Genomic DNA, 27,102 nt, shown 5'->3' with positions numbered 1-27,102 from the left:
GGTTGTTGGAGTGTATTCATCTAAAGCTCCTGACGGCAGTGAAGGTCCTTTCTGTCTGTGATCGGTTACTTGCCACAGTTGCTGTCCCTGGTATGCACTTAGGCTTAAAAATAACTCCTACCCCTGCAAAGTCAATACTTGCCCTATCTGCATTCTTTCTCTACAGTGTGTCGGTGTTACTGAAGTGTGCCGGGCAGCGGACACTTGGCTTGACATTCAATTGATGTCTGTATTTTAAGACTTTGTTTACACTGACTAACATTGTCACAGCTTCCATTAGCAAGTGATCCACCGCTTGCAATTAGTAACAAGTGTATTTACATGTATCAGTTTATTTAAATCGAGACTTGAGTCTACTACACCAGACTGTTGTGGTGGTGTTAACGTTTTCTGCATAGAATTGAGTAGCTAAATTTGTGCCTGAACTCGAGTTGTATATTATATAAACAAACTATTAATTTACAGCAACGATAACTCGAGTGTCGAGATCATTTGGTCCATTGTTGCAAAATATTTATTGTAGAACTTTGCAATTTTTAGAAACATTTTAAAGCTCAATTAATATTTGATCCAAGGTTATAATTTTGTCTATGGAAAATGTGTGCACTCAGATGTTACAAGATGGATCCATGTGAATGTCTAACAGCAAGCTGGATGTTGACTGGGTAACATCTGCTCAGTACAAATTGATTATGTCCTGTTAAAGTTTGAAACTTTCATATATTCAAAATATGCTGCTTATGCATATGAAACTAATATCCGATCTATAATGCAGTGACTATCCAAAAGATTCTATCAATAATTAGACTAAGTTGCTTAACATTTTGGATTTATTAATTCCAGAGGCTGCACCCTTACAGAAAAATAAAGAATCTGCATTGCAAAAATATTTTACCGTTCATGAAACACTGAAACTGATCTGGTATAAGATGAGAAACAAATTACAGAATAAAATCCCACATCACAAAGATCACAATCTTTTCCTCCTAAATATTTGTACCAAGATTTAGTATTTATTTTTTGTTCGGACTTTGTTTGCACTATTATTACATTCTCTTTATTGCTGTGCACCGATTAAACTAAAAGTAAACAAAGCAGAGAACATGTGTTTCTTCGTGTTTGGAGAGTTCTCGTGACTCAGACATGAAGGTATTGGTGGCACTGACTGGTGTTTATACCTGAAATCTGACCTGTGCTGTCATTCCACTCATTTCAGTGCCTCTAAATATTCCCCAGCAGAGCCACACACTCTGCAGGGAGTCAACTGGTATCATGAACTGAACTGTGCTGCAGCTCTGGAGGAACTTTATCAACAAATGTGTGCGACCATTTGTGAGTCTCTTATAGAACTTTTTTCTAGTCCCTCTCCTCCCTCGTGTTTCCTGCCCCTCTCTCGCCTTCTCTTTCTGTTATGTTAAGTAGCAGGCCTGCTTTCCGTCCACCACTCTTCCCTCCTTGGGTTTCAATTCCAAACATGGTTATCCTTCTAGGGCTCAATCGGCAACCTCCCCCCCTCCCGTGTCCTTTCTCTTCCAGCTGTTGGCTCGACAGTGCAGGGCCGGCGGGCGAGAGGCAGAAGATCGCTGCAAAGAGAGACGACAGGAAGACGCAGAGGGCACAAGACGGAGGGGGAGAGAGCAAGGGACACATAATGAGAGGAGAAGAAGAGCCATTCCAGCTGTGTTTCTATCACAAGTAGAGTCGTGAGAACTTCTTCACACTGAAGCTTTTTTCACTGCAACTCCAGGGAACAAACATTTGACATTTTCTTGTCGGTATTCTGGATCAAGCTGTGAGTCAAACAGGAACACTGAGTTGGACAAGAGTCTGTTTGAGGAGTTTCAAACATGAGCGCAGACAACTCAACATTGCTGGACAGTTTGTTGTTCGCCCCTCTGTGCGATGGCTGGACCAACAACACCGAGGGAGCCATCTACCACCTGGGCAACACCATCCTGTTCCTGGGCTACATGGGAGGCAGTGGGGCCTACGGGTGCCTTTTCATCTTTGGCTTCCTGACCCCGGCCTTTGGGTGCCTCACCCTGTGGGGCTGGATGACGATGTGCGGCCTGGATGTCTTCACCTGGAACCTGCTTCTGCTGCTGGCCTGCTTGGCTCAGATCTGCCACCTCCTCCACCGACTGCACCAGCAGGGTATTCGCAGCGAGGAGCTCACCTCCCTCTACCAGGCGGTCTACCTGCCGCTGGGCGTCTCCGTCGAGGTGTTCAAGGAGATAGCAAGAGCGTTTCAGAACAAGGCGGTAGAGCTGAAGGCCGGAGAGACGTATGCTGTGGAGGGCAAGACGCCCATCGACCAGCTCTCGTTCCTGCTGTCTGGGAGGTGGGGAGTGTGCATGTGTGTGGACGTCTGTTTCCAGAGAATACAACCAACACACAACACTAACCAGTGAAAACACATCTCACATTCAGGATTACCCTTTAAGTTACAACTTTAGCTTATTAACACAGTCATGGAGCAGCATTAGCATTACATCTTATGTGTTTATGTTCACTCTTTGAATGTAAGATCCACGCTACTTAATGTAGCTTTGTTTTTGGTCCCCACCATCTGCCGAGGGATATATCTGGTTCTTTGGCTGCTAATTTTCACTAGTGGCACCTTTTAAGATTGTTGTTATACGGTCATACAAAATTTCTATGAGAGGAAAGCTAGCTTTACATATTTTACACAATCATACTTTAACACCTGAGTTAAAGTACTTTACTCCACTAACAAACAATTCTCTGATGCAGTCTCTGCAAAAACGATCATTTTAGAATTTTCACAATATCTTTGGTGTGCATTTCTTTACAGGTGTTTATGATTTCCCGACTTATTATACGTGTTCACATAGTAAGTGGACAATTTAAGACTTGTGAGAGAGGTAGCTTTGACATTTGATTGTTTTGAAAAAAGCATTTAGTTTTTGCAGATATTAATGACACTATTATATTACTGCTCACCAATTTCCACTACAGACATAGTGTAGAATTTATAGATTTAAAGCTAAAGATAACACCAATCTTTTTTTGAAGAAATCTCCTATTTCAGCTGGCTACTCCAGAGCTGAGTTTCTATTTTTGTCTCAGCTGTTGGCAGGGTCCAGCCTTCACAGGAAATGTATCCTCTTCATCCAAACATCCTCAAAGTAGAGCTGTGTTAGATCTCACAATTCTGGAGCCTACACAAGAGAATTGTTAAACAGAGTATTTTTGTCTGTGACTCACTGGTGTATCGTCCCCCTGCAGAGTGCCAGCTGGTTAAACGATATCTTTGTACTTAGAACATTGAGAGTGGACGCTGACTGCTCCTCTTACCTTGAATTAAAGGTTGGACACAGTGTCGACTGCTCGTGGTGTGCAAGACACATTTTAAACAACAAGCAAAGGAACAATGAGCAGATTTTTTCTGCATTTCTTAGATAGTTGTGTATTAGATGTGCAGCATATGATTTTTTGGTCTGTGCCTGCATTCAACAGACCTACTTTTCAGATTTAAAGATAAGCAATGTTGATATTTAAGCAGCTCCATTGTTAATGTGTCATCAAGAGTCTCTTGTTCACATGGCCAAAAGCATGTGGACACACAGAAGTGATTGTTGGAACATTTCATTCCACGACCATGGGTGTTAATATTCTACAACTCTGACTGCTTCCATTCGGGTTGAGGTCAAAGCTCTGCATGTGCACGCAAGCCACGGTCTTCCACACCAAACTCAGAAAAAGATTTCTTGTCAGACCTTGGCCCAATCTCCTGCTGCGTTGTTCAGATGTAAAAATCGCCCCAAAATGTCCAGACCAAATTCTCTGGAAAATCATGTCTAAAAATGGGTTTAGACTCACCCTACATCTGCCATTTTGAAAAATCATAAAACAAAAACCTTATAGTTTTGATGTCAAAGTTCTACTCTACCTGAGAGGCCTCTGGAACTCTATAAGTTTAAAGGCATTTTAAGTCAAAATAAGATTTTCTACCCATTATTTAAATTTTCCCTACAACGTAAATTCAGCTTAAAGAACTATACAGAACAGGCTTCATTCACACGTATTCATACAGGGTATTTATGTCACACAAATTCATAAACAGACAACATACTGGGGGACAGTTGGGGTTCAGTATCTTGCTGAAGGACACTAGGACATGTGAGCTGGAGGGGCCGGGGATTGAGCCACTGACACGACACACAGCTGCCCCCGGATCCCTGGTGTTACAGGGACATTTTTGGCGTGGGACTCCCTGGCGGAGATCCCTGTCCACGACTGTGTAGCTTCCTTATAGGGTAATCAGACCACAATGCACTGCAGCAACATAGCTGTTAATTGGTGGGACTGCTGTACAGGCAATCCAATTATATGTTCCTCTAGGTCCCAACATTTTCTCTTAATTAACAATGATGTGAAGAGTTTAAATAAACATTTCTACATTATTATCTCTGCCTCAATACTTCAAGCTAAAATGAATAGATTCTCAAAAAAAAATACAAATTTGCAAAAACAAAATACCAGTTATACTAACTCGCAATTTATTTTCTTACTTCCATTTCATTTTTAGAATACCCTCTTAAAGTAACAACTGCTGTAACAATGACCTAAGAAAGGACAAAGTCAGGAGGAGAATATTTATTTGAAAGAATTATTTCCTGAAGGAGACGTCCATCTCTTTGTGTAGATGTCAGGTGATTGATATGAAGCAGATCGTCTGCAGCACTGAAATGACACCAAAGTGAGGATAAAACAAGCTTTGACATTTTTGATATAATCCAATGAAGTCCTGATGTTGCATGTGCTGGATTATCTCACTCTACGGAAACTATGTCCTTTTTAAATCAATCTTCCCAGAGAAGGAGGAGTGCCTCGCTATCCCTGAACTGTGATTTCTGTGTGTGGAGAGGCAAAAGAGGAAGTTTGCTATTATCAGTTTATCTGAAATAGCTGAAAAATACCTGTTTCTCTTTTTAACGCCATGTCTCTATTTCTCTCTGTCTCTCAGGATCAATGTATCATTGGAGGGCCAGTTCCTTCATTACATCCACCGCCACCAGTTCCTCGACTCTCCGGAGTGGGAGTCTCTCAGACCAAACGAGGAGGGAAAGTTCCAGGTACTGCACAGCCCTTAACTCACAGAGACGTTAAAGTTGATTACATGTTTTAACTTAAAAAATTCAAAAATGTAAATGTACTCAATATCTACTCACCCCTATGCTGATGTGGGGTGTGGGTGAAGTGTTTGAGTCCACAAAACACTTCTGGGGTGTCAGGGGTAAACTTTGTCAGAGCAGAACTTAATACAATTGAAGTCAATGGTGAGTCCTTCTTCATACGTACTAAAACAACAGAAAAAACATAACGTTCTTCCAAACTGCTCCTGATTCTGTCGGAATTGCTAAGTCCTATTGCTTAGCCTCTTCTGGTGGACTTTTAGACTTATAAAATGTGTGTAAATGACCTTACTTCGAGTCAAATTTGAATGTCCGGGCTTTCGGACCCCTGGATGACACCACACGTATGGAGGTATGTTCGTTTTTTTCTGTTGTTATTGCTTTTGTTATTATGTTGTTTATTATGTCTGAAGATAAGTCACTAATGTCTTCAATTTATTGGATTTGTCTGCTACATTGTTAATCCCTGAAACTCCCAAAGTGTTTTGTGGACTCAAAAAATTCACCAAACACTTGACATTGGACCTCAAATAGAAAAGAACTTCAACCTAGAGTTAATTGAATACCAATTTATTTTCGTTTATATGTTTTTACATTGAAATTAATTCCCTGGGGTATTTCTTGTAAACAAAATTTCTGTTTACCTATAGTGTTATTCTCCAAAATGAATTGTGTATGTCGTTGATGTCTCACAAAATTGTGCGATGATACATTTTATGTCACACAGACATTTCTGAAACTTGCATAATGTCTTTCCTTTTAAAACATTTGTAAAGTTGTCACCTCAAAAATTGTAAATCATTGTTTATGTCTAGGCAGCAGTTTATTTGCGGTCCATTTTTTTGATGAACTCTTGATCGGAGAAAACACATTGACATTCCTACTCCCCAGGTGACCCTGACAGCAGAGGAGGACTCCTGCTACATCTCATGGCGTCGCCGCCACCTCTACATGCTGATCTCAAAGGAACGCTACATCGCCCGCCTCTTCTCCGTCATGCTGGGCTATGACATTGCAGAAAAGCTCTACAACCTCAACAGCAAGCTCTACATCAAGAGCGGCGTGCTGCTGGACATCCGCCTGCCCAGTCTCTACCATGTGCTGGCCCCGTCCTCGCAGGGTAGCGAGGGCGGCAGCTTCAGCGATGGCGGCATCCCTAAGGAGCAACAAGTTGAGCAGCAAGATGAAGACCAAGTGCCGGCCTACGAGAAGTCCAACCCAGCCCAGTCTCAGCCCCTCCAGCCGTACCTGCAGGGACCAAGGAAGCCATACCTGGATGAACCCCGGCCCTCCCAGCCTGACCGGTATCAGCACCCCTGGGCATCGGACCCGGAGCTGATCTCTGGTGAGGACTCCACCAGCCTGGTCCTGGAGGACTTTGCTGATGTGGCGGGCTCCTTAATGGATTATGGCAGTGAGAGGGATTATTTGAGGTAGAGGGGCAGGGTGCTGGAGCTAACACACTGGGTCACCACTTAAGCTACATGTAAGTACCTCACCTGGGCGGAGAGTGGTGTGGGGGCGGCGTGTGTGTGCATGGCTTGAAGTGCACAGTTCTTACTAACCCTGGCTTTGTCGTGACACATAGGGCAATATCGATTTAATGATGTTGCAGATGCAATCTGCCTGGTGGCATATATTTATTCATAATACATTATTGTTAATCCATTATATTTATTTGAAAGCTGTAGCTACCACTTACTTTACAGACTTAAACATTACATGCCGAAAATATAATCTCCGTAAAAACATTTACAATTATTAATTAATTAAGCATATAAAGTTCATGAAATCAACCTCAACCATCTAAAACATTAAAATAATACTGGTTAATGGCCAGTATCAATTAGAATATCTATATTTTGCACATTATACTATATTTTGTGTACATTACTATTTATTTACTCTAACTCAAGTATGATTTTAAATGCAGGAATTTTCACTGTTAAGTTACAACAATTGTTACATAAGTTGTAACATGTTTGGACAATTTTTTTATTTTAATTTTCAAGTAGTCTTGCACCTCTGGGTGAAATGTGAACACAATAACATACACAACAGTCAAATCAAGGTTTTAATGTTCATTCTTTTCCTTGTAAACAGTAATTGAGAAAATAATCTGAACCCAAGATTTAATTATTAGCTTGTTCTGGAACTTTTAAATATATCACATGATCTTCATCAACAAATTTACAATTTCTTTTTTTATAAAATGTAAATTTGAAGGTGTACAGCGCTGATGATGATCATGAGATATGATCAGATCTCCAATCATCAAATTTATACAGTAAACTATTAGGATTTTATTAGATTGGCAATTTATAATTCAGTCAGTTTGTTAAATAATGACATGCTATTACGAATGTGTGATACTGAATTGTTGTGTTGCTTTATTCTCTGTCATAAGAGAATAAATCTTTACTGTGATATATTAATATAGTCATTTTGTTTTGTGCATCTGATGCTGTGGCTCCTCTGTCTTTTAAGCATTTGAAAGTCCAAACAAATTAATTTTCAAATGTAAATGATTAGCCTGTGTTTTGATTTGGCTGGTTTTTATGGAACTATACCAAACAATTTATTACTGTAGATTGAAATGAAATGGTGTTGGGAATATTTCCTGTTGTGCTCCTCTGCTTTGGGAACATCTGGATTATTATTATATTTTCTCAACACTATGTTAGGATTAAAATCTTTGTTAGCTCTAATTCAGTCCCTTTACAAGTTGCCAGTCTTGGTTGGTGCAGTAGGAGAGCTCAAAGTGTCCTCTCAGAAAGAAGAGATCTGCTCAGTAAAAACAGTTTAACAGCAAATGAGTGCAGAGCGGCTTCATGTTGCTTTCAGACATCCGACTGAGGGGGGGGGGGGGAAGGCAGTGGCATCAGCTGTGTCCTCATCTGACGAGGATTAGAGCCCGGGAATTCAGGGGATGTCCAAAAAGTTCAGTGCCACGCTTTTAATCCAGTGTGCTCACCACTTGGCTATCGGTCTGCTTATGTGTTCATCAACCCGCCTCAACCCCACCTGCCATTCTACCAGCCCTCCAGTCACAGGTGGAGCATCACATTTCATAGCCAGATAGTTGGTCTAATGTCCGGCTCAGGTTGCAGGGCGGCTGTGAGGCCGTAGATCAAATCTATCACAGAGCGCAGAAACACAACTTCGTTTCAGACAGAGGAGGCTCTAAACTCAGACCTCGTGGCAACTCAATTTTCTCCAATCTGCAAAACGTGAATCCACAACTTTGAACCCTCGGATATTCGTGATAGTCCCTCCATTTCTGTTTGAACAGCAACAAATGTTCAGCAGAAAATATTGAAATAGTGTGAAATGTATGCAGCTATGTGTTTTTGACATCAGTCCCTCATTATTAAAGGTCCAGTGTGTAAGATTTAGGTGAAAAGGATCTATTGGCAGAAATTGAATATAACATAATCCTATGGATGTTTTCACTAGTGTGTTTCATTTATATTGTAAGAATTGTTGTTATCTTTACCCAATGGAGCCCATCATATTGAAATACTTTATATTCACATCAGGAGATGGTCTTCTCTGCGAAGGCTGCCATGTTTTTCATACAGTAGCCCAGACTGGACAAACTAAACATCTTTTGAGTTGTTATGACAACTGAACACACTGAACCTTTAAACTGGGCTTGTCATGTAGATACAGTGAGATCATAGTTGATATTTTGGTTCTAATTTCTTGTAGGTTTTCAACAAGCTCAGTAAAATACTATCATGACAAACACCCATTCAGAGAGTTTACAAAATCCCCCACATCTAAAGTTGATAAACTCATGGTGCTGGACAGAAGCGATGAAATTTAGAAGACGAGAAATGTCAGCACACCCGTATCAGTAACGTTTTGGAGCGCAGGCCTTTCTTCAGACTTCTAATAAATAAATCAAAAATAGTGTATTGTTATATCATTCTTCATAATGAGTACTTTACTTTGGATAGTAATATGATTGATTTTAAATTTAGGCTTGATTTTTACATGTAGAAGAGGATTTTTACTAAAGATCTGAATATCTTCCAGGAGGTGATAATGACGAGGATCGACCGCCACGGTTTCAGAGAGGCAGAGCGCCGCTGGCTCCAACCGACACTCCCAAGCTGTGAGAACAGTCTCTCCTGGAAACACGGATATATGTTGCAGTGCAGTCGAATGAATGTGTCACATGTCACTTATCGTCTCCTCCTCCTCCTCCTCACGCTCAGTTCACATCTTCAGTCCTGAGTATGGTAAACATGTGCTCCTCTTTCTCCCCGATGCCAAAATGCAAAATTTATATTTTGCAACAATCAATATTTTGAGCATATATGTTTCACCGATTCACTTTATAATCAGTTTGCCTAAAATTCTGGTCATAATGGCTTTGAAGCAACGTTTAGGCATAAATGAGGCTCTGAAATCTGCTTTAAAATCTGTTGGCTGTTTTTAATGAACATGTTATTTTTACAAGGTACAATTTAAAACCTGAGCGAGTTGATTAAATGTTCAAAGAGACGGACCTTGAACAGGAAGTGATTCTGTATCCAACTTTAAAATATATATAATAATGAACTTCTAACGATAAGTCAAACCCAAATTTAAATCACAAGAACACCTTCATCAGTAGCTGGCACTGAGACATGAAAGAGAGACAAGCCTTCACTTTGTCATTCACCAGCACATCAAATATCTAAAAAGTTATTTTAATGTTTTAAAAATCTGATTTTTCATGTTTTTTCCATCTCACTAATATTCGATGTTGGATCTGGGATTGTTTGATTATGCCTCTACTTCATTTGAGTTAAGGACTTTTGATGTTTAACGCACAGACATTCACTTGTATTTAGAGAATGAATTTAACTGCACAGGTTTAAATTCACTAGAATAAGAAAACTGTTGGACCAACTTAAAAATGACTTGAAGTGGTGACACAAAGATAAATCAAGACAATTATCAAGTTTAATTCAAAAACGTAATTTATTCGTTTTGACTAATTTAACTATTCTTTTAAGTTGGTTGACAATTTTAACACATTTTCTAGATATGACAAATTTAGCTGTATTTAGTATAAACTGATTTGATGTATAAGTGTATGAAAGAGGAAAATCTTCATCAATTCATTCTCTTAAGATCTGGAAAACATTAACTTCAGGACGTAGATTTTCTCAGTTACTTTCATGTGTTGTTGTTATTTACCTGAATGCACCATGACTCTTGGTTCAGTGGCAGAAATGTATGCTTTTTTAACAGATGATGTACGACCACCTCTCACTTCTACTCTGGCGATATATTGGATTGGAGATGCTGTTTTTTATTTGATATTTTGTAATTAATTGAGAATTTATACACAGATTCACAATGTGAATTGTCTGTTGTTATTTTCCAAAATAGAGAGATGGGACTAAAAGAACGCAGTCAGTGTTTGTAAAAGGTTTTTCTAATGGGGCCAAGATTTCTCCATAAAGATGTTTGTGTGCAGTGAAGGTGTATCGGATTTTCTGTGATTTGAATATTAGATGATATAATTAAAATCAAAATATGAATGCAATACTCAAAAAAGTCACAACACAAGTATTGACCACTCAAAGCGTTTTATAGTACAAGCAACATTTACCAATTTACACAATTTGGAACAATTTGGGGTTCAGTTTCTTGAGCTCACATTGGAATTTAGAGTAGCTGGGGATCGAACCTTCATTATTCTGGTCCCTACCTCCTGGGCCTCAGCCGCCCTGTATTTGGTGTCACATTGCCGTCAGAGCCGAAAGCTTGTTGGTATTTTTATGGATTTATGTAACGGTAGCTATACACTTCTCAAATCTTTGATTACAGTAAACTTTCATGAAGATGCTTCTATTTACAGTTTTTTTACAGTTTTATTGTGGGAAATAAACATTCAAATATCAACTGGGAAAACCCTAAAGGACAATCGCCACTTATTTTTCTGTTTATTGCCAGAATCCCTAAATAGAACAGATTCTTGTAGCCTGGAGTTCATAAGTGAGACAGATGTTCGGAACAAAACCAGACAACAGGAACAAAGAACACCTTAAGTGAAGGGAAGGAACTAAGAGGCATAGTTAAATAACAAAAAACAGAATCAGAAATAAGGATTCAAATCACTTATTTCTCTCAGTCACAATGTGAAGTCAGTGGATGAGGCGAACAACAGTGGGACTAATTTGCATTTTGAGTGTGTAGTAGAGTAAATCCAGAACAGCATGTGCTTCTCAGTGTGGTTCCACAGAGATTTACATCTCATTTTAGAGAAGATGGTGAATTAGAGGTCATGTTGGCCTCGTTTGCTGACTTCAGCATAGATTCATTATTATATATATTTTTTCCACTGTCCTATTGAGCAGATTTCTCCCTTCCGTCAGTAGGAGTCACAAACCTGCACAAAGTCATGAGACCATGGAAGTCCTCGTCGGACGTTGACGTTGTTCACGCACAACGGATCTTCTCGTCTGAAACACAGACACATGTAATGTTAATGTTAAACTTTGAGAGGAAAGTAGCTATTAAACATGGGTTAAGACAAACATTGGACAAAACAACTTGAGACTAAACTCTACAAGACCAAAGTGGTTCAGGTGGAGTCTCTACTTTGTCACGATTTTTCTTTATAACTGTATTTTTGAGATGATTATTGTTCTTAAAAGGCAATAGAGAAGATGACATGCAACATAGACCCTGGCTAGAATCAAATCAGGGATAATGCAGGCACGAGGACTTAAGGGATGCCCGAACAGTTATGTGCCAGATGTCTCAGTACATATGAACCATAAACTGTTCAAATATCCTGGATGTAACAACTGCCATCTTGTGCTTTCGACGTAATTTGGAGCAAGAGTCTGTGCAGTAGTGATCGTGTCTCGACCAACAGATTGCAGCCTGAGAGAAACCGGCCTGGACGCTTTTGGGATCCCAGTATCTGTGAGTAACTTTGCAGAAGGATCAACTTGCCCTTGCCAGGAGGAGGAAGTGTGAAATCTTGCACAGTTAAAATATACATGTCTGGTCCTGTATACCTGACAGAGGGGAACCCGGACAGACAGACAGACTTGAAGTGGATGTCTCCCTGCCTGTAGAACCGAGAGCCGGTGTTCCTCAGCTGGATGGAGTGGATCTCACACAGAACCACGGGATGAGCCATCACCGTCCGGTACACTGTCGTAGACGTCTGACTGAAACACACGTTCATCTCCATTGGAATAACGTCATGAGACAAACACACACACTTTCACCTGAGCAACATTCATCACCAGTGGCAGTTTCCAAGGGCTCTGCACTAACAGGGGGCCTCCATATGACCAACATTATTGTTATTGGGGGGCCAGTGTCATATTTTTTTAAAGGATCTAAAACTTCTAGCTTTGCTTCTGGTTATTGCCAATTAAAGTGAAAAACAGCAGACTGACTCCATAAGTGTTGTTGTGTCTTCTTCAATGTGTTTGCTCGATTTGATTAAATCTAATATTGCAAGAAAAAAAAGTATCCTGACAATGGCCGGAGCTAGAAATAGATTTATTTCTTCCGCCGGTAAAGTAAATGAAAAGCAGGTGAAAAAAGGTTTTCATGAACTGGAGTGAACCTGTGCACAGACACTTCTCCTCTCTCAGCGTTTCTGGCTCAGTATCTTGCACCTGGCCGGCTCTTTACAGTGGAAATACAGTACCTCGCGTCTGAAAATAGAAGCTGCACACTCGTCTCTTCTGTTGAGAAAAATTATTACAGTACGAGCTGCGGGATGAGAAGCGTCTGTCAGAGTCTGTGCTGAACAAAGACAATCTCAGAGAACGCTGTCACACTGAAATTGTTGCTGAGAGATTAGAGTTTACATTATAATGCAGATTATTTTGCATCATTTGCTTTCAAAGCGAATTTACGCATCAGCTTTTGTGGCTGTTTGTGTTGATTTCCTTCACGTCAACTCAAAGTCACCATCTTTAATTAAATCTCAGAGTAACTCAGTAAACAAAGGAACATCAAGTCCTTCATCCGCATTTATTTATATTTGTTGTAAAAGTCTGGAAACAGGATCTCAACTCGTCCTCTCTCCTTGTAAACAGCATGCACGACAGTAGAGGGTCAAACATGCAGACGTTTTGTGCAAAAGGATAATTTTGCTTGGCTGTAAATCACAATTATTTTCATGTGCTTTGTTTGGTTTTGCTTGATCAAAGCGTTTGGCACTATTGTTTTAAGAATGACTTCAGCTTATTATGTGAGGTTCTTTAACTGATTGAAGAATGGTTCCAGCTATAAAATGTTGATTTTAAACAGAAATCTAAATTTCAAAGTATAAAAAAATTGCATTGATATGTGTAATCTGGCAGGATTGGCTACCTTTAAAAAACTCCATCAATCAGTTGCTATTATTTAAAGTTACTATTCTGGCCTGTAGAACTTGCTTAGTGGAATCCGAGGTGTGGTACGTACAACCTGAGCCTCCGCTCTGTTCCCAGGTTCCCAGTCCTCAGCGTCACTTCCACCTCAGCACTTTTATCCAGTGGAGAAACTTCCAACTCCAGCAGGATGTGATGAGCTGAGCACAGGAACAACAACACACATTCTTTACCTTCTTACGTTTCCAGCTGTCTAAATGACAACAACCACAAATAATCTTCTTCTTGACTGTTGGTGTAGGGCCAATTTTGCCTTGGGGCCCTGAAGTCTATTGAAAACACTTGAAGCCAGCCACCCTGTTCTTGGAGTAATAAATCCACAACTATTATCTCTCTCACACACACACTCACTCACTGCAGAAAGGTGGCGAAGAGGTCGTGAGAAGGAACAGCTTCTGCTCTTTGGGGATTGGAGATATGGCTATCCCACTGTTTTCTGATAAACCTGAAACACACGCACACACACACATATAAAGTGAATGAGGGTCACACTTGTATGTCACATATAAGAAAGGGCTCTGTGTACGTTAACCGCGTCACAGTATCAGTGTGTGTTGGCGTATCAGGGCCTGAGATGATAAGAAGCTGCCAGTAGCTGCCGTGTGACGAGAGCAGAGCTGCAGCGCGAGTTCTATCGACTGGTGACACTGAGACTGAAACACCATATGCAGTTTAACCTCTTTCCTTTATGTGCTGGTGTTTCGTCACCCCTTCTGTTTCTCTACATCCTGAAGGAAACATCAATTACTTCCACTGCACGTGTGATGTTTCAGAGAGTTTTATCTCTGGTTGTAATGGTGGAAACAGTTATAGATTGTACGGAGTCAATATCAATCTGTTAAAAAGAAGTTGTATCACACTGAGGCTACAGTGCAGCTATAGCTACTGTCACTGCTGCTGAGAGGGAAATACATACCGCTATTACAACATGGAATATTTACTTATTTTGCTTTTCAGAACAAGAAAAATAGATTTGACTGTTTAAAGGCAGTCATAAACATTTACAATATGATTAAAATGAAGCTTTGGAAGATTTTACACATTTATCTCCTAGTTGTACTTTTTGTATTAGAATAATGTGTAAAACATGTCTGTTATTCAACCTTCAGGAAAAGAGCTTCAATCACTATACTTTTTATGTTTTCAGTCACATTTAATTTTTAATAAAGATCCTGTAAAATCCAATAAAATCATGATCGTAACTTGATATACGTTAAGTAAAACTCTAGAGAAACAGAGACAATACTTAAATTAATGACAAGAGAAAAAAGGATAAAAGAAAATACAGTTTGTCATCATTTCCTGAAATAAAAACTTTGTACCTTGAGATGAATACTATTCTTGGATTGTAATATCCTGCATAAAGGTCCCCACATTTTTGGGACTTGTACTCCATAGATTTGTCTAAAGAGGGTCAGCTTCAGTGATTTTTTTTGCACACAGCAACAGTGTATTTGGCACATATAATAAAAGTTCAATTTCACATAAATATATCAGAACTTATAGTGAGCATGTGTGAAACAGTTCATTAAAGTAGAATGTTGGTGCATTATTACCTATAGAAGGACACGTCCCCTTGAAGACATCACAGTTCACACACTGTCCATTCAGGAAGTCCTCATAGTTGGAGCAGGGGATCCCCCTCAGAGGGCAGGAGCCATTCAACGCACTCATGTAGACGTGCAGCGCCCTCATATGGTCACATATCACATAACCGTACACTGGAGAGTAGATGAGAACTGACAACACACACAGACACTAAGGGAGCCAGATGTTTCGGGAATTATAAATACATCTATATAGTTAGAACTTACATTTTAATAACAACACATTGATTAAAAGGGGTCTGAAGAAGCATAGCTGCTGTTGCTACAGCATGTGGAACGTACTTGAGGCGAACCTGGAGCGGGCACATCCTGTCTGATCCATCCCTCCGTTCAGGAAGAAGTCCACGTGACCCACAGGGATGGAGATGCCAAAATCTGATGCAGAGGAAAACCTCATAATTTCATTTTAAGTGGAAAGAAATGTCATGTGATCTAACGCTATAAAGGGGTAAAATGTCAGACAAGAACATTATGCATTGTGCAGCACTGGGCTCTATCAGCTTGAAAAGAAAGTTAAAGTTGTCTCCTCACAGTCAGAGTCTGTGTGGATGGCATCAACAAACAGAGCATCAGACGGGTCCAACCGATCGAAGGTGTCAGCTCCTTTAAACATGGGTCCAGCAGGATCGAGGCCTGGACAACAGGGAGGGAAAACTCGGGTTGAAAGGAGGAAATTAAAGGATTGAATTGATGAAGTTCACAGCCTGCATGAGAAATGATCATTTATGCAACAATATCCTTCTTCAGTGCTGTCGGCAGTTCAGAATCTCTTGTGAAGCTTAGTTTGTATTTCAAATGCAACTTTCTGGTATAGAGTTTGTGTATTTACTGATATATCCAGGTTTATTTAGGAGCTGACCACTGACAGGCACTGACAGACAGTGAGGCCCTATTGATTTTGTAAGGATTATTATTTTTTTTTTTTCAGGCAAATGAATTGGCCTTTTGAATGCTTGAATTCTTACAAAAATTTGCAGAAAATTAGAAAGTGGTGAAAATGTATGTATTCTGGGGGAATTTTCAATGGCCGTGGCAAAATGGCTCAACGGTGACCCCCGAGACCCCTGGAACACATTCACATTGACCGATCTTCACAAAAAAAAAAAAAAAACCATAATAATACACAAGAGGAAAGAAAATCTGAGAATGAAATTGTCTCCTTTAAAATCATTTTAAAATGTAAAGTGAAGCTTCTCATTTTTCCTTGTCTCATTTTTGATTCGGATGTTCAGGCTGATCACGTAATAATGCCACAATATCTGTAGATGGCGCACAACTACTGGGGTGAAGGAGAGAGGAAATGTAAAACAGAAGAAAATGTGTCTGGTTGGATTCAGTCACATCGTGTTTCACATCTGCAGAAAAACGATTCAGGGTGTTTTGCAGTTCTTAAAAGTTTTGAACTAGTATTTTACCGACCACAACTAGAAACCAACTATAAATCTATACAGAAATATAGATGTATTTTTGATATGAGTACACATTTCTTTCTATAAGAAAAGTGTGGAAATTGTTCATTTTAAGAACTTCTGCTCCCTCATTCTTGCACATTTTACCCTCTGTCTTGCGGGAAACATTCAAAAACAATTTCTCACACTATCCAAGATGCAAATTGGGGGGCGGAATACAACAAATACATTTTTTTGAACATGTGGCTCCTAATCAAAATCAATGAACATGGAGAAAAGATTCTCTGCTCAGACGGCCTTTTTGAAGAGAGAGAAGCTTTGGAAGACAATGAAGAGGAAGAGTTTTGAGAAATATGAAGATCATATTTCTGTCAATTCAGAGTCTGAAAGTGAGTTTGAAAAAAGAGGGTGAGAATAACAAACAGCCAGCTTCAAGAAAAGCCCATCAGCAGCCAAACACAGGACCAGGCCGTCAGCAGCCAGCAAGTTGAGAAATATAGATGTCAAAAGAAGTTGCATGGTCTTTTGCCCAAAGAAATGAGCCACCCCGCACGGTTACCAATGTAATAAGGATGCAACCAGTGCCAACCCAGATAGCGGTCAGACATGTGCAGGACATTAATTCTTCTTTTTAACTTTTCATCCCAGATTCCATCCAGAAAATAATTCTAGATTGCACTTTATTTGGAAGGACAGCGTGGTTTTTAAAGAGGTGGAATGAGACGGAACAAACCAATTTATCTTCATACTTTGGGGTTCTTATCCTTGCTGGAGTTTTCAAATCCACAGGGGAATCCACCGAACCCCTGCTTTGATAGGAAAGAAAGACAAGCTAGCTGCCATCAGGACAGTATGGGACAAGTGGGTGCCCCGCCTCACCCTATTTTACAACCCTGGGCCTATTGTCACTGTTGATGAGCAGCTGATGTCATTTGCCCCTTCAGTACAAACCGTCTAAACCCGCAAAATACGGAATCAAGATCTGGGCTGCCTGTGATGCTGCTTCATCATATGCAAGGAACCTGCAAGTGTTGCTCGTGTTGTGTAGCCTGCCAGAGTGTGATCAATTTATAATTGGGTTCCAAGAAATAAACGTCAATACTGATATTATTTTTTCCATCTATATCTTGATTGTACTTGTTTATTTATTGCATTTGATAAAAAAAAAACGAAAACCCCTTTTATTCATAAATGTGATTTAACAGGGGTAAATGACAAATATAAACCATATACGCTCTCTATATTGCTTGTTATTAAGATAATGAAAACATCTGTATTTTTAGATAAATTGTTAAAGCTGTATTGACTTTAAGATCCAATAATGCAGTGGGTCCACCAGACCTGCAAACATTGGCTGAGCGACAAAAACCTGAACACCACACAAGGGTTTAACTCACACGAGTGTCCGCGCTAAACAACCGACATAAACCAGTGAGCTGTGGATTGTGTTGGCTGGAGGGAGTGAGCAGCGTGAGCCTCTGAAGAGCGCCACTAATCTTCCAAGGTCACGCTGCCACAGACGAGAGGCTCAGTCACTTCTGAGCTGTGGAGACCTTCACAGTCTGGATCGTTGCTGTTTCTTATTTTGACTCTAGACAATGCAGCAGTGTCACAACATCCGACAGCTTTTATTCTCCTAATCACCAGCGATCATGACGATATTAAAACAAAGCAGGAGCAGTGTAGTAGAACTTTAAGATCAGGATTTTTATACATGAACTGTGAGAGATGATCACTCCTCAAAAACACTGATCCGCACTCACCTGTGATTCTTCCTATCTTCCCCTCAAACAGAGTCCCCACAAAACCAGCGACGTGGGCCCCGAGACTGATCCCGATGAAGTGGAAGGACTCCAGCTTGCATCCGTGTTCCTGTTGGACAAGAAAAGACAGTCTATACTTGATGTTGAGCAGCATCTCTTATGATCAGCATCATATTTAAAAGCAATTTGTACCAGAAGGAAAATTTCCATCAGCAGCACAAGAAGAAGAGGTTGAAACCTGCAGGTTACCTTAACTACTACCTCTGTATCTATCAAAAAGAAGAATACACAGAGTTTGTAAACTTTCCATCACTCCCCTGGACACTGGAAAACATTTCAAAGACACATTTAATTTGTATAAATACAAATATACATATTTTTAAACACAATGTTGAAGTGACAGAAAAAATGGATTCAGGACAAGTTCTTCATGTCTTGGTGTCAGTGCCCACTTTGCCTCCATGGCTTATAATATCATTCACTGTTATTATCAGTTCTGTGCAAGTAAAGAATCCATCAAAACTTGCAGTAACCAATTTAAACATTAAACCTAAAAACTTTCCAGACAACTTGAAGTATTTATGGTGTTTGGCTCATCAAAAACATTAAATACTCACATAATTTTACATAAATAAATAATTAATAAACAATTAAATGCTTTTGAGTCCCTGAATTCTCACATAAATTGAACAAAGCTTTTGTGGGATTTAAACTGTTGTAACTGAAGTCAACATTCAATTTCAATATTATTATCATGATGTGCAGCAGGAAGAGGAGGAGGGCTTCAAAATAAATAAGTCATGTGAGAAACTTCTGTAATCAAAGATCAATTCAGAATATCAGCTCACCCCTCTGTGGCTTTTGTCTCACCTGCAGCTGGTTGATGAGGACAGAGATCTGCAACGCCACCTCCTTGTAGTTCTCCACCACCAGGTTGTAGGCGAAGGAGGCGCCGTAGACCCAGTCCACCACCAGCACGTTGGCGTCCTGCGCCCTGAGCAGGGCCCGGGCCAGCTCCTTCACCCAGGATGGCTTACTGCCCATGGCTCTGTGAGGGCAGGGTGAGATGGATCATGGGTGGTGGAACATGATGAGGTTGACAGGTGAAGAACAAGAATAAAAACAAGCCAGATGAGCTGCTCTTCAAATTGAACTTATCTGAGCTTGTAGGAGGCCTAATTGTGTCTCTAATTGAGCTGCGTGAATGAGATTGAGAATCAGACTCCTGGATAATTCCTGGTATTTCCTGGATGGTTCCAGTAAGTTTTGCGGCTATGTTCCGATTTGAGACTTTTTGCTTGTTTTGGGATTTTGTGATATTTACCTGTAACTTTTGCATTGCTTGCTGCCTTCCTGTGTCGACCTCTGTCCGCGTTATAGCTCGGACTGTTGATTTGAACTTTGAGTTTTGTCTGATTTCTGCATGGAAGTCTCTGTCCTTTGCAGTCACGACAAATCTTCCAACCAAATGTCATGTTGTAATTTACCATTTTTTAGTTTCAGGCACAGAAACATAAAACCTGCATATCATATCTGAATGGGACCGTTCATCTTTAAAACTTTATTGTATTTGTGAAAACACAACAACAAGGGTTATTTAACTTTGAATTGCTTGATTGTGCAATGAAATTTTGTGTTGTCATAAATAGAATAAATCTGAAGCTTTTGGTCCCTGCACACTTTTGATACATTTCCATTTCAGCCTGTAGTAGCTGTAGGCCTGGTCTAGAACTGGTCTGCTGTGGTCCAGGTGTTTTCAGGGCCTTTGGGACTCCTCCTCTCACCTGTATCCGTGGACGATGACCTTGGTGGGGCGGGAGGCGTTGAAGGAGGACGGCTGCCTGGTGAGAGACTCCTGGTCGAACGTTTGTGCACAGTCCATGTTTGTTCTTGTCAGCAGCAGGTACTGGACCTGCAGTTTGACCCTCTGCTGCCGGTACCCGTTCCATGTGGTGTTGTTGAGGTCGGCACACTCATCATCTCCCTGCGTTTCCTCCAGACCTGGTTGATTAGAAGGAAGCATGTGCCCACGACTGGGTCTGAATGTGGAGTATCTGCAGCATTAAACCGCTTTTCTCGCATGATGGAACCCAACAATATAAATAGAAGCTTGTATTGTGAATAATAATGTTGTGGGATATCAAAATGTTACGTATAAAGTGCAAAACCTTTTTTATATCCGCAAATGTTTGTCACGCTAGCAGTTTGATGTAAGTAGTTACTTTACACTTCTGAGCTACGATGAGCTTGTGTTTCTTTTTTAGCATTTTTTTGAGTTGTTAGCATTATGTTGACTTGTTAGTGTTACGTTAAGTTGTTGGCACTTCCACCAATTTCTTTATCTTTTTATAGCCCTTGATTTGCGAACCACTTTTCTTAACTACCTCTCCAAATATAAAATATATACTGTACATAAAGATGGCTGACACGACAGCTCTCCTAATTTAAACCAACTGCTTGATCGACCCCTGGTGGTTGGCTTCGGTATCTGTCATAAACCTCCATGTTGGGAAATGGACCAAACTAAAAAGGACATAGTAAATTCAATTTGAACTAAGATGGTTTCCGGCATTTTATGTGGTTGTTATCACACTGATGTAAGTGCTCCACCCAAACCAAATGCAGCATTAAATTAGTATTATTAACGCTCTAATAATGCAAATCCAACTCAGCCAAAGTAAAAAGAAACATTATGGTAAAATAAGGATGAAGTCACTGACCAACAACTATTCTTATATGTGAATATATTTATCTCTACTATCACAGCTACTAAATTGTTATTAATATGTATTTAAAACAAACTTTGGAAAATATTACAGCTTCAAAAAGGACCTACTTTTGAATTTGTATTTATTTATTAACAATAAATCATCTATATGTGTAATGTTTGTTTATTATTATTGGATCAATGGACCAAAGACTGAATAATCATAATACTGTGTTACAATACAAAGTCATTCAATGTGTGAGTAATTACACGACTGACAAAGCTTTGTCTGTTCCACTCGAGCATCTTTGAAGCTATTGCATGAATCAAATTCCTAAAAGAAGTTATGCAGAAGAAAATGTCTCCTTCGATGAGTCCTTCAAATCTCACTTACCCACTACCAGTGATGTGATGTAGACCGTCCAAACACAAAGGAGGACGACTTTCCAGTTCATGTTTGTAGTAACAGGGCGGTGAATGGGGGAGAGAAAAATCTGCCCGGAGCCTTAGTCTGTGCTTAATGCTGCTGTTCTCCTCAGCCCCAGACTGGTGGCTGGAGAAAATCCAAGCAGTGTTGTAACTCTGCAGCGACCACACAGCCTCTAGCTGGCAAGCAGCAGACGTCAAGCAAGGCAGGAATCCATAATCCCCAAAAAGAGTCAAAAAACACAAATGTTTTGAATGATCCTTGTGGCGTTGCCTCGTCTTTGAGCCTGAACCGATCCACAACAAACCTTCCTCTGTGTTTTCACCCAGTCATCACATCTGTCAGAGATTTCTTTTTTCTTAGACTGCGTTTGTACCGGACCGACAAGTGCTTGAAGCTCTTTGACTGGCAGTGAATACATGAATGACCTCATTGGCGTTCAATGGCTGTTTGTCTAAAAAGCTGGACTCTGGCCTGCACTGTGTGTGCGTGTGAGTGAGTGTGTGTGTGTGTGTGTGTGTGTGTGTGTGTGTGTGTGTGTGTGTGTGTGTGTGTGTGTGTGTGTGTGTGTGTGTGTGAGTAGAGGTCATCCTGCTGTGTCTAAATTAAATCAATCATCAGCTGATCGATTGTTCCACCATCAATGCTGGTTTATGTAATCACTGCTCGTTGTGCATATATAGAAACAATACTCATTCCACAGCCTAAAGTATTTAAATAATTTCACTGCAGTTTCTGTACTTAATTATAAGTACAGTTGTTTTGGAGCAGTCACACAAAAGAACAATCCATTCCAAGGCAAATAGGTCAAAGATATTTGCCACAGTTGGCAGTTATTTGTTTGGCTCAGTGTTAATCATGATTTAAAGCTTAGTTATGTGTAAAACCTCAATAGAAAAAACTAAAACACCATCAGCTGTAAGAAGTTTGCTGCAAATCTCAAGGATCAATTGATTTTTTTCTCTTTGGAGGCAAAAAGGTCAAGTTCACAAGTGATGAATTTGGTTTTATTATGATATGTGTCAGTTGGGTCTGAGAAAAGGGCAGAAAAGAAGAGAACAATGTGCTTAGAAGCAAAAACATGCAGGTGCTAAAAAGAAAAACCACTGAGCGATGCTGCTGCACGTTTCCTTCTCAGCTTATTGGTTTGATAATAATCAGCTTATTCTTCCTGTGTGAATGTGAAGTGTTCAACTGTCAGAGAGAACAAATGCATGAATCATGATGGATATTTTCCAAGTCACCAGATTGGAGCTAATTTGAAAGGCATATACAATTATATATGTATTGCTATGTATTGTATTTTACTGATAATAAAAAATAACATAGACATAACACACATGTTAAATCAACCCTGACTCCAAGTGGGAAGTGGGACATTTATTAAATGAATAAAGCTGCACATTCATTAACGCATTAATACCCAGGGCCAGGGCTGTGTTTAAGGAACACAATTACTTTGGTTAAGTTGAGGGGAAAAAATGCAAACTATTTGAGGAGAGACAGTTGATAACTTTTAATCATTTTGCTGTAATTCGTTCCCTCTCTTTAGGAAGCTCTGAGGCGAGCCATTCAATGGTGTGTTTGCGTGCTTCCTCCCAGCTGTACTTGGGCTCATATCCTAGATCCCTCTTGGCTTTCTGATAGGAGAAGGTGAACGGCGTGTTCAACATGGTGAGGAGCTGCCGGTTCAGTGGCAGGGCGACACGTATGAGAGGTCGGATCATCGTGCACAGGATCTCCAAAATGAAACAGAGCGCGTAGAGGAGGAGGAGCGGCAGCCGGAGTTTCTCTTGAATGTTGAAGCCCAGAGGCGCCATCAGGACGTGGTTGAAGTCGGAGTAGCTCACCGGCGGCGTGTCATCAGAAATGAAGAAAAAATTTCCTCCTATCACATTTCTCTTTTGTGGATCTTTGAGGCCGCGAGCTGCTTGAAGATGAGCCGTGGCTACGTTTCCCACGTAGACAGGATTCACTCGAGCCTCTGGCAGAGACATTCTCAACAGAACGTCTTTGTTTCGTATCCCGTCGTCCATGTGGCCCAGCAGGAAGCGACACCCTTCGCCGAAGATGTACATAGGTCTGAGGGCACAGGTGGCCAGTCGGCCTCCGTTCTGAAGCACCTCTCCGTGGGCCAGCAGGGTTCTCTGCTCTGCCTCTTTTTTGGTCTTGCTGTAGGAGAACCTCAAGGTACAGTCATAAATGGTGTCCTCGCTGCCGTTGATTATGGGTTCACCTTTGGGGTTTGGTCCCATCACCTCGATGGAGCTGGTGTAGATTAAGGACACCACGTTCTCCTGAACACATGCCTCCAGAAGAACCTGCGTTCCTGCAAAGGAAAGAGGCTCTTTAGTTCTGTGGAAGAAAATAATTGACCTAATTTCCCTCTCTATATTTTCTTAATACACCAGGTTCAAGTTCCCTCTCTCTCTGAGTGACTGTAAGTGATATATAGACTTGTGTTCGTTATGGATACAATTTTCCGCCTCACCTTTGACATTGACGCCATACAGTTCACTGTACTCCACCGATCCATTGATGTCGATGATGGAGGCCGTGTGGAAGATGACTGACGCACCTCGACAGGCTTTCCTCACAAAGTCACTGTCCCTGATGTCTCCCTCGAACACACTCAGAAGTGTGCTGCCTCTACAATCTTACACAAAGGACATTAACAACACAATAAAAACACTTATACATACATGTGTTCCCTGATATAATGATATAACGCATATGCTATCTTCAAAATACATTCAGTTGCTGTCCCATTAAAAAATAAATGTAAACTGCTCCATTTATTTATTAATTATCTTCATATCAACCTCCCCAAAGTGCAATATTATTCTAAATTATCTGTGCAATAACTTGTTCTCGATGCTTTATTACAGAGTTTGTGACTTCATTTTAGTGCTGTTTCCTGCAAATTCCTTTTGAATACATATATATGTACAAATATATATAATATAGTATTTCACTATGTTTTCTGTGATTTATATATATATATGTTCACTTTGACGTTTCTCAAAGTCTCTCAAAGACACATTTTGTGTGTCATCAATTAGGCAGCACTTAAAGTAGTCAGCACTTACAAAAAACAGCTTTAGTGTTGATTACTGTGGGATCAATTTAATAACGAATTATCAATGATTATCTCCATTAATTCACTTGTCCTTGTTCTTGCTGCTAATTTTGGCCATGGATCCTTGAAAACACGTTTTTTGAATCTCAGTAAAGTTATTTTTCAACTGAATATAAAATGGACCATAATTCAAAGTGTGGTCATGACCTTTATGATATTTGCAAATGATCATCACAGTTTCATGCTGTCAGGTGGAAAAGCTCGAAGATTCAGACTAATACTGTAATATTAACATTGTTTTCATGAGATGGGTAAATGAGGAAAAACCTCATCCAACAGTTTTCATGTGCTGCATATCTTAGTATAATTTTTTTATCTCAGATACAAAGACAGATATTACCTTCCAGAGTCTGTAAAACTCCAGGTTGTACGTGTTTGTCCAACATCCGAATCTCAGCCATCGTCTCTTCCTCCAGCAGCAGCTTCACCAGCCTCCTTCCCAGGAATCCACAGGCTCCCGTCACCACGCACACATCACCTCCCAGAGACATGGCCGGGGTTAAAGAGAAACAAAAAATCCTCCTCTTCCAAAGCTCTTCTCTCTGAGATCTCCTCAAGAGCCTTTTCAGAAAAAAGAGTGTGAAGAAACTGGGATGGGCTGACTGTGTGATGGACCTTTATATGCCAAGGACAGTTGTTGTTGGACTGTACAATCTGGAGGGCTCAGCGTGGGACACTCAGAAAAACAAGGCCAGGGTTACTCACTGAAATGAAATAAATGATTTGAGGAAGAGGTAATTTAATATTTCCGAAAATCTTTTTAATCCCTTTTTTATTTGTCAGCTTTAATGTTAAGATATTTTACAAAATAAAATGTCCAGTGTAAAAAACATATAAAATAAATATGGTGTATTTAAAAGATTAAACCACCCAGTTTTCGAAGTATAACAATTTATTATCTTGGAGTAAAGTAAATCTTGAGATGATCATTGTTGTTTTCAAGGGGTATTTAAATGAATCCTTATTGAGATAAGCTACTTTAAATACAAAAAAAATCTGATAATAGGAATAACATGTAATAATTTAGCTCTGCATCATGGGTCAATATATTTTAGGAAGATTGAGAACTTTTTGCTGATGATACTTTTAACTCCTTATGCAATCGCGTCCCGTATTCGGGACGCAAGGTGTGTTTTTTTATCGATCAGCGTCAAACATTTGAATTTAAAGAACTGTGTCGTACAGCTAGGTACTAATGCCACATATCTGTAGAAAGCTAAGATTCTTCTGATTCCACTGATTTAAACCATTTAAAGATCCGATCACCACAGCCGATACAATCAACGTAACAGTCAGACAACTTACCAAAAAAAAATATTAAGACAGTCGACGTCACTCAACTAAGAAGCAGGATATTAATCCACAGATCGATAACATTCCAACAAAAACGGTGTTGGTACATTGATAAAGGTCCAGACGATCGAATCCAGTAACATAATCACTCCATAGCACACTATTTCATCAAAGAATAGCCACAGCCAGCTGATGCGTAATCTCAAAGTAGCCAGCAGCTAAGTGCCAACTTTGACTTTTTTTTCCGTCGTAACTTCTGTTAGAAAGTAAACACAGCGGCTCTCTGGATTTCAAAATGGAGGGTGCACTCTAACCTTTAGATGGACAGCTCATTCGACCCAATTGGAGAAGGCAGGGGTTGTCCACATTCGGCAAAAGCCAACGAGAGCCCTCGTTTACAGACAGTGCGCGCCCTTCTTCTGACGTGGCGAGGCTCAGCCAACTGCAGTCGATTTTTGTTATGACTGACTTATCGTTTAGCCAATTACATTTTCCAGGAAGTACATGTCTTCCGCGACCTGATAGAGAACTATCAACACACAGCAAGTCACTGCACAACAGCGAACACGTGCTTCCAGAGCATCTCATCTCCGTGCGTAACAGTAAGTGAGCACTGGTTTTGAGATCGGTGCGTAAAAGTTCGGGGGCGTTGCTGTGAGATCCGTGTGCAGAATTCAGTCTTGCTATGGAGCGTTTTGAAGCTACACTATGGAGAAACGTTTAGAGAAATGAAACTTGATGACCGGACAAGCAAAGGGATCTGTGTTATCGGCGTGACAGCGACAAGTCTGATGATGACGTATCAGAGCAGTGTTTCCCCCACGTTCACAGCGCCGCTGCTGAATTTTCTCCGCCGCTGCAATAAAAATCCTTCTCCTAATTTTTTTTTTTTTTTTTTACGTAGCTCCTTTTAGAAAATATACAGCGCGTAACGTCAATTGCGCAGCACGCGGCACATCGTCACGTAACCAACATCAAAGAAGAGGCTACCCTACACGGATGCAAAGTTACATTGATTCCAGCAGTAGCGAGTGAAGCGGAAGATCGAAGAAAGAAGGAAAGAGAGAGACAGACAGAGAGAGAGAGAGAGAGAGAGAGAGAGAGAGAGAGAGAGAGAGAGAGAGAGAGAGAGAGAGAGAAAGTAAGTTGCTAAAATGTGTCGCTACATGACCACCAGTGTTAAAAACCCTCTG

At 40.3% G+C, this 27,102-nt stretch overlaps 3 protein-coding genes across 8 annotated transcripts; 1 reads left to right on the top strand and 2 right to left on the bottom strand.

Annotated features, from left to right (window-relative positions):
- The first annotated feature begins 1,147 nt into the window (after nucleotides 1-1,147).
- Nucleotides 1,148-12,576, top strand: popdc2 (popeye domain containing 2). 3 transcript variants are annotated; one of them, XM_053439920.1, is made up of 5 exons: nucleotides 1,198-1,332; nucleotides 1,537-2,341; nucleotides 4,991-5,099; nucleotides 6,051-6,645; nucleotides 9,201-12,576. In XM_053439920.1, exons 2-4 carry the CDS (start codon nucleotides 1,848-1,850, stop codon nucleotides 6,594-6,596), a joined length of 1,149 nt encoding a protein of 382 aa, XP_053295895.1. In that variant the 5' UTR covers nucleotides 1,198-1,332; nucleotides 1,537-1,847; the 3' UTR covers nucleotides 6,597-6,645; nucleotides 9,201-12,576. The 3 variants fall into 3 exon arrangements, with proteins under 3 accessions (XP_053295894.1, XP_053295896.1, XP_053295895.1); XM_053439919.1 differs by having other exon boundaries at nucleotides 1,148-2,341; XM_053439921.1 differs by having other exon boundaries at nucleotides 1,149-2,341; nucleotides 6,051-6,504.
- Nucleotides 10,731-21,934, bottom strand: pla1a (phospholipase A1 member A). 3 transcript variants are annotated; one of them, XR_008341773.1, is made up of 11 exons: nucleotides 21,445-21,934; nucleotides 20,128-20,344; nucleotides 19,214-19,391; nucleotides 18,344-18,452; nucleotides 15,703-15,804; nucleotides 15,454-15,546; nucleotides 15,121-15,303; nucleotides 13,920-14,009; nucleotides 13,599-13,704; nucleotides 12,188-12,339; nucleotides 10,731-11,623 (listed from the first exon to the last, which is right to left on the bottom strand). XR_008341773.1 is itself a non-coding variant. In XM_053439917.1 (11 exons), exons 1-11 carry the CDS (start codon nucleotides 21,503-21,505, stop codon nucleotides 11,533-11,535), a joined length of 1,386 nt encoding a protein of 461 aa, XP_053295892.1. In that variant the 5' UTR covers nucleotides 21,506-21,933; the 3' UTR covers nucleotides 10,731-11,532. The 3 variants fall into 3 exon arrangements, 2 of the variants coding, with proteins under 2 accessions (XP_053295892.1, XP_053295893.1); XM_053439917.1 differs by having other exon boundaries at nucleotides 12,188-12,343; nucleotides 21,445-21,933; XM_053439918.1 differs by having other exon boundaries at nucleotides 12,188-12,343; nucleotides 15,121-15,285; nucleotides 21,445-21,932.
- A 534-nt stretch (nucleotides 21,935-22,468) lies between these two features.
- hsd3b1 (hydroxy-delta-5-steroid dehydrogenase, 3 beta- and steroid delta-isomerase 1) lies at nucleotides 22,469-26,225 on the bottom strand. 2 transcript variants are annotated; one of them, XM_053439922.1, is made up of 4 exons: nucleotides 25,922-26,225; nucleotides 24,957-25,320; nucleotides 23,969-24,133; nucleotides 22,469-23,806 (listed from the first exon to the last, which is right to left on the bottom strand). In XM_053439922.1, the coding sequence occupies exons 2-4, from the start codon at nucleotides 25,105-25,107 to the stop codon at nucleotides 22,998-23,000; spliced, it is 1,125 nt and encodes a 374-aa protein (XP_053295897.1). In that variant the 5' UTR covers nucleotides 25,108-25,320; nucleotides 25,922-26,225; the 3' UTR covers nucleotides 22,469-22,997. The 2 variants fall into 2 exon arrangements, with proteins under 2 accessions (XP_053295897.1, XP_053295898.1); XM_053439923.1 differs by having other exon boundaries at nucleotides 24,957-25,177.
- Nucleotides 26,226-27,102: the final 877 nt, after the last annotated feature.

Source organism: Pleuronectes platessa, chromosome 14 (assembly GCF_947347685.1).
Source record: "Pleuronectes platessa chromosome 14, fPlePla1.1, whole genome shotgun sequence".
Taxonomy (NCBI): Eukaryota; Metazoa; Chordata; class Actinopteri; order Pleuronectiformes; family Pleuronectidae; genus Pleuronectes; species Pleuronectes platessa.
Note: the sequence above shows the minus strand (reverse complement) of the source record. Positions and strands in the feature narration are given on the sequence as shown.

Bases quoted from the DNA above. Each gene is read 5' to 3' on its own strand.
- popdc2 (XM_053439919.1), top strand. From the start codon at position 1,848: ATGAGCGCAGACAACTCAACATTGCTGGACAGTTTGTTGTTCGCCCCT. The intron at 2,342-4,990 runs GTGGGGAGTGTG...TCTGTCTCTCAG, and splicing joins TCGTTCCTGCTGTCTGGGAG to GATCAATGTATCATTGGAGG. The intron at 5,100-6,050 runs GTACTGCACAGC...CCTACTCCCCAG, and splicing joins ACGAGGAGGGAAAGTTCCAG to GTGACCCTGACAGCAGAGGA.
- pla1a (XM_053439917.1), bottom strand. From the start codon at position 21,505: ATGAACTGGAAAGTCGTCCTCCTTTGTGTTTGGACGGTCTACATCACA. The intron at 20,345-21,444 runs GTAAGTGAGATT...CTAATCAACCAG, and splicing joins CATCACATCACTGGTAGTGG to GTCTGGAGGAAACGCAGGGA. The intron at 13,705-13,919 runs GTGAGTGAGTGT...TCCTGTGCTCAG, and splicing joins CTCTTCGCCACCTTTCTGCA to CTCATCACATCCTGCTGGAG.
- hsd3b1 (XM_053439922.1), bottom strand. From the start codon at position 25,107: ATGTCTCTGGGAGGTGATGTGTGCGTGGTGACGGGAGCCTGTGGATTC. The intron at 24,134-24,956 runs GTAATATCTGTC...CCTTTGTGTAAG, and splicing joins AGTTTTACAGACTCTGGAAG to ATTGTAGAGGCAGCACACTT. The intron at 23,807-23,968 runs GTGAGGCGGAAA...TTTCCTTTGCAG, and splicing joins GTATGGCGTCAATGTCAAAG to GAACGCAGGTTCTTCTGGAG.